General features: G+C 47.9%; 1 protein-coding gene across 1 annotated transcript; it reads right to left on the bottom strand.

Moving 5' to 3' along the window:
• Positions 1-4456: 4456 nt before the first annotated feature.
• LOC145095833 (uncharacterized) lies at positions 4457-5128 on the bottom strand. Its single transcript, XM_079033655.1, has one exon. It carries the CDS (start codon positions 5126-5128, stop codon positions 4457-4459), a length of 672 nt encoding a protein of 223 aa, XP_078889781.1.
• Positions 5129-6282: the final 1154 nt, after the last annotated feature.

Genomic DNA, 6282 nt, shown 5'->3' with positions numbered 1-6282 from the left:
AGACAGGATCAGGGGTGTTGATTGGAGGGTCATGCGCCTTCAGCTGCCAGAGCGCCCTCATTGGCTCTGACGATAATGCTCTGATCCCACTGTTTGTCTCCTGACCGTATCTTTTGTCTTGGAGCCAAGAGCGTCACTTGGCAGGCGCGAGCCTTTCGCCTGGGGGTTCCGCTCCCGGGGGCGCCAGCGGGCACTTAGCCTGCTGGGCTGGACCTGGCTGGCGTGCCCGGCTCTAGGGCTTAGAAGCAACTCTGCTGTGCTGCTCTATGCACGCCATCAAGTCCCACAGTCTAGTAGTCGTAGCATTGCAGCGCTAGTTACGGCGTCTTGGGGGGGGCATGTCTTGGTTCCTGATGGTCGTACCACAAAGACTTGGCAGGACAAGTGGTTATGGGTGAACCAGGGGCTAGTTGGAAGTGGCCGTTACCGTGCCAATGCATTCGCTGACACCATTCCAAAGCTTTTTCCTCATAACCAAGGTGTTGCCGATTATCTGAGGAGTGTGCAGGTATCCGCCAAAGATTATTCTGAGGCGCTTCTTTCTGGTGTGGGGATGAGTCCTTCTTGGAGGCGACGTGGCAAGATGGCGGTGTTCTTCTCCGTCGTTGATGGTTAGTGCAATATCTTCTCTCCTTTCTTTTTTTTTTTTTTGCTTCTCCTTGTTGCTTCTCCAATTTTGATATCTTTATTCTGCTTTCTCCCAGGCACTGAGTCTTCTCTGTCTATGGATGAGGTACTGCGCAAACGCTATCGGGGCAAACTAGAGTTTCGTGAGGTAGATCTGGTCGACAGTCTTCCCCCTCCCCGTCGGACAGACCGTCTTGCTCTGACCGTTACTCCTCCTGTTCCTCCAGTAAGCTCATCGGCGTTCAAGGAGGACCTGCTACGTGTTCGCCCCCTTTCCTCTGTTATGCCTTTGGGTGACGCTCCCTCTTCCTCCCTGGATGACAGTGAAGATAGCAAAGAAGGCATCATTGGTGATGTTCGGCGGATGCAGGCGAAACGGAAAGCTATGCAAGCCATGGGTGAGCCGGTTACCGACGCTCCCCCTACTGCCAAGAGAGTGCATACTAGGCGCAGCTTTTCCCACCTGTTGAGTTCGATGAATTTCGCACCAATAAGTTCCACATCCACTGGTGTGGTTGTGATTCCCGATGATGACGTGCAACAGTCTGAGGGAATCGATGGGGCGACTGAACAACCCGTTGTTTTGGATTTTTCTTCCATTCCTTCTCCAACTATTCTGTTTGCTCCCTCTAAGCTTTCCCCGGCAGAGGGGTTTGGCCCTCCTGGGCCGGTTACAGTTTCTACTGACGGTGGCCTTGGTGGCGGTGCTTCTGGGTCTACAGTCTTTGTGCCATCTTGGAATCTCCATGATGATTCTCGTTTGTCTATTCATGCCAATGCTCTGGAATTCTCGCGTCATGCCTTCCCCCCAGTTGTCGTCGAGGATATGGAAGGGATGGGTAACCCTGCCCTTGCTTCCAATATGGCTTATGCTGCTGCATAGGCCATGTTTTACCTTGTTGCAGGTTCTCGGCGTATCCGCTCCCTTGGCGAGGTGGAGGCCGCACATGCCACCTATGTGGCTGGCTTGGAGCATCGTCTGGAAGAGCTTGGAGATGACCTTCACTCTTCTGAGAAGAAATGTGAGTTGCTGGCATCCAAAAAGAACATTCTTGACGAGGCTAGGGCTGTGTTGGAAATCAAAGTTGATTCTCTCACATAGGCGAATGAAGGCTTAATGATTCAGATTGAAAGTCTTGAGCGTGATGCCGTCGATCGTGAAAAATTGACGTCATTACTGCAGTCAGATGTGGATGTTGTTCGGCGGGATTTGGATTGGTTGTTGAATGTCGGCGTTGTCCGCATTGTTGATAAACTTATTGAGCATCCTGATTTTACCAATGCCATTAGCCTTATCTGTCATGTTGCGTTCATGGCTGGAGTCGAATCTATTCAGAAGGCTTCTGGTGGCGGTGGGGGTGGTGAGGCGGTTGTTGGTATGTCATCTGTGGGCCCTGTGGTAGGTATAAATGATGCGCTCTTGTCCTTTGCTAGTATGGACCATGCCAGTCTGCTAGGTTTAGGGGAGGTGGGTATCGAAGGCCTGCGAGAATTATGCTCCTTTGGTGGTTCAAAAAGTACGCCTGAGAGTGTTGTGGTGATCGTAAGGACCGCGGGTCTGGTGGTGTTATTGGTAGCGAAACGGTTGTGGGTGAGGAGGGCGATGGAAAAAGTGTTGGAATGGTAACCGTGGCGGGTGAGAATGCTGGAGAAGGTGTTGGAGTGGAGGATGTGGCAGATGAGGATGTTGGAAAGAATTTTGGAGTGGAAACTGCGGCGAATGAGGATGTTGGAAAAAATGTTGGAGCGGTGGTTGTGGCGGGTAAGAAGGATGTTTGTGAGGATGATTTGGGGCCGTGAGTTTTCTTGTTGGTTTAATGTTAGATATTTTGTTGCAATGTTGAAATCTCTAAAACAATATTTTCCTTTTTTTTAATGTATGTTTGGCCTGTTCTAGGAATTATCAATTTGTCTGCTTGTTTTGCTTTGCTCGTTCTCTGCACTTTGTTCATGACATATATCGCCAGATGCTTTGTTTTATCCTTGTTATCGCTGATGCCCCGAGCGCTTATATTGGACGCGCTAGCATCCACGATTGAGTTTCACTTGTGATCACTCATACGCTAAGTATGTAAGGATCTTTTAATTATCATTTTAGCCACGGGTCCTCTAAATGCACTAAGCACTTAACTCATGACGCTCAGCACGACACTTTTATATACACTAGGTGTCGGATTCATGTCACCTAGCATGGAGTTTTGAATACACTAAGTATTGAACTCATGTCTCTTAGCATGGAATTTGTAAATACACTAAGCATTGAATCATGTCTCTTAGCATGGAATTTGTAAATACACTAAGTATTAAATTCATGTCTCCTAGCATGGAATTGCAAATACATTGAGCATTGAATCATGTCTCTTAGCATGGAATTTGTAAATACACTAAGTATTAAATTCATGTCTCTTAGCATGGAATTGCAAATACATTGAGCATTGAATCATGTCTCTTAGCATGGAATTTGTAAATACACTAAGTATTAAATTCATGTCTCTTAGCATGGAATTGCAAATACATTGAGCATTGAACTCATGTCTCTTAGCATGGAGTTTTAAATACATTAAATATTAAACTCATGTCTCTTAGCATGAACAAATATTCTTTAAGCATCTTGGGGTACCATACGCTCAGCTGGACGCCCCCTAATTGGGCTATCTCCTTTTCTTCTTCCCCTGTCTTAGAAGAAATATTTCTTTAAGTTTCGTGCATTCCACGTTCTTGGAATGGGCCTTCCTTCCATTGTCTCTAGCGTGTATGCACCGCTCCTACTTGCTTCTGTGACTCTGTATGGGCCTTCCCATGTTGGACCCAACTTTCCTTGAGGTTGAGCTTGGCTTGCCTCGTTCTTCCTCAAGACATATTCGCCAACTTTAAAAGCCTTCTCCTTCACCCTTTGGTTATAATATCTTTCTGTTACTTGCTTGTACGCGGCTTGGCGTACGCTCGATTCTTTGCGTTTCTCGTCTAGGACATCTAGGTTCATCCTTAGGTCTTTCATATTGTTTTCCTCATCCTTGTTGGCTACCCTCAACGTGCTTACTGCTATTTCCATGGGAAGCATGGCTTCAGTCCCATACGTCAAACTGAAGGGAGTTTCTTTTGTGCTCTTCCGTGGCGTAGTTCTGAATGACCACAGCACCATCGGTATCTCTTCTGCCCAATTCCCCTTTGCCTTGCCCAACCTCTTCTTAATCCCATTGAAAATGGTTCGGTTGGACACCTCCGTTTGGCCTTTCGCTTGAGGATCTGCCACCGATGTGAAGCGTTGGCTTATCCCTTTGGCGGTGCACCAATCCCTGAACGGGTTCTCAGCAAACTGCAAGCCATTGTCGCTGATGAGGATCTTAGGTGTTCCGAATCTTGTCATGATGTTCTTCCACACAAATTTTATCATGTGCCTCCCGGATATGCACGCTAGAGGCTCAGCTTCGATCCATTTTGTGAAGTAATCCACAGCGACCACCATGTATTTTAATTTCCCCGGTGCTTCTGGGAACGGGCCCACTATGTTTATGCCCCACTGGTAGAAAGGCCATGGGCTGGATATGTTGCTTAACGGGGCTGAGGGGTTGGCTTGGACTGGGGCGTAAGACTGGCATTCCCTACATTTCTTGGTTATTTCTATTGCATCGCTCTGTATCGTCGGCCAATATATCCCTATTCGTAACACCTTGCCCGTCAAAGCTCTCGCCCCTTCATGTGTGCTCACTTGTCCCGAATGTGCCTCCTGCAATATTTCTATCCCCTTGGTTTGATCCACACATTTTAACCATGGAGATGTGAATCCTTTCTTATATAGTTCTCCATTTACTAGTGTATATGAGGGCGCTTATATACGTATTTTCCTTACTTCATCGTGATCGTCTGGCAACACTCCTCTTTGGAGGTATTCTTGGTATGGCGTCATCCATGAAGGTCCTGCGGGAGTTAAGATACTCACTTGCTGCTCATCTATACTCCTTTCTCTGAGCACTTCTACTAAAACTTTCTTTGATAGATGGTCAAAGCATGTGGACGCCAGCTTACTCAAAGCGTCCGCCCTCTTGTTTTCACTTCTAGGTATCTGCTTGATCGCAAACCGGCCGAACGACCCTACTAGTTGTTTTACCATCTTTACATATTTCCCCATCCTTGGGTCTCTTACCTTGAAACTACCGTTGACTTGGTTTGCTGCTAACCTCGAGTCGGTTAAGGTTGTTACAGCTTTCGCACCCATCTGTTTAGCTAACCGTAACCTTGCAAGGAGCTCTTCGTACTCCGCTTCATTGTTCGATGTGTGGAAGTCAAAACAGAGGGCATAGGTCACCTCCTCTCCTTCTGGGCTTGTTAAAATCAGTCCCGCCCCCGAGCCTTCTCTGCTGGATGCTCCATTTGTATAGAGGGTCCATGAACCCTGTTTCGTCGGGGCCTCTTCAACTACCCACACCTTCTCCTTTTTCGGGCTCCCTCCGTCTAGGATTTCCAGTAAGAAGTCGGCTAGCACCTGCCCCTTGATACTCATTCTTGGGCGGTAGCTTATGTCGTGTTCCCCCAGCTCAATTGCCCACTTGGCCAGCCGCCCTAACGTCTATGGCTTCAGCAAGATCTGTTTAATGGGGTGGCTCGTGAGTACCTCGATTTGGTACGCCTGGAAGTATTGCCTGAGTCGTGTCACGGCATAGATGAGTGCTAATACCAATTTCTCTAGTGTGGGGTAATTGAGTTCCGGTCCTTGTAGAGCTCTACTGACAAAGTACACCGGCCTTTGTTCCCCCTCCCTTTCCACAGCCAATACCGAGGATATTGGTTCATTTGATGTTGACAGATACATTTGTAACGTTTCTCCAGGGATAGGGGTGGCCAATGTCGTCAGTTCGTGTAGCGCTTCTTTGATTTTCTGGAGCGCCTTCTCTGCCTCGTTTGTCCACTGGAAGTTGCTTTTCTCCATGCATCCCTTTAAGGTGTGGAACAGTGGCATGGCCTTTCGGCCGATTTCGAAATGAATTTGCTCAGTGCTGTAAGCTTCCCGTTCAGACCTTGTGCATCGCGAAGAGAGTTTGGGCTTGGCGTCTCGATGAACTCGTCAACCTTGGTCGGGCTAGGTTGGACGCCCTGTCTGGTGACATAGTATCCCAGGAATTGCCCCTCCTCTACTCCAAACGTGCACTTAGTTGGGTTTAGCTTCATTTTGACCGCTTCTAGCATCTGAATGTTTCCTCGATGTCTTGCAGCATCCTTTCCTCATCCGGGCTTTTACTTACCATATCATCCATGTACACCTCGATGTTCCTTCCAATCTGCTTGACAAATATCGAATCGACTAGGCGTTGATATGTTGCCCCTGCGTTCTTTAATCCGAAAGGCATCTTAGTGTAGCAAAAAGTGCCATGATCCGTATAGAAGGCAGTCTTCTCTTCGTCTTCCTTGCTCATCAAGATCTGGTGATATCCCTTATACGCATCCAGAAAGCATTTCAGTTTAAATCCCTGTAGTGACTCTACCTTCTGATCGATCTCCGGGAGGGGATAGCAGTCCTTAGGGCATGCCTTGTTTAGGTCGGAGAAGTCTATGCACATACGCCACGACCCATCCTGCTTGCGGACCATTACTGGGTTCGCGATCCATGTTGGGAATATTGCCTCCCTTAATATCCCAGCCTCCGTCAGCTTGGTCACT

Source organism: Lactuca serriola, chromosome 3, assembly GCF_051521515.1.
Source record: "Lactuca serriola cultivar US96UC23 chromosome 3, Lser_US96UC23_V15, whole genome shotgun sequence".
Classification (NCBI taxonomy): domain Eukaryota; kingdom Viridiplantae; phylum Streptophyta; class Magnoliopsida; order Asterales; family Asteraceae; genus Lactuca; species Lactuca serriola.
Note: the sequence above shows the minus strand (reverse complement) of the source record. Positions and strands in the feature narration are given on the sequence as shown.

What these genes read in the sequence shown, in the direction of transcription:
- LOC145095833 (XM_079033655.1), bottom strand. Translation starts at nt 5,128, where the DNA reads ATGAGTATCAAGGGGCAGGTGCTAGCCGACTTCTTACTGGAAATCCTA.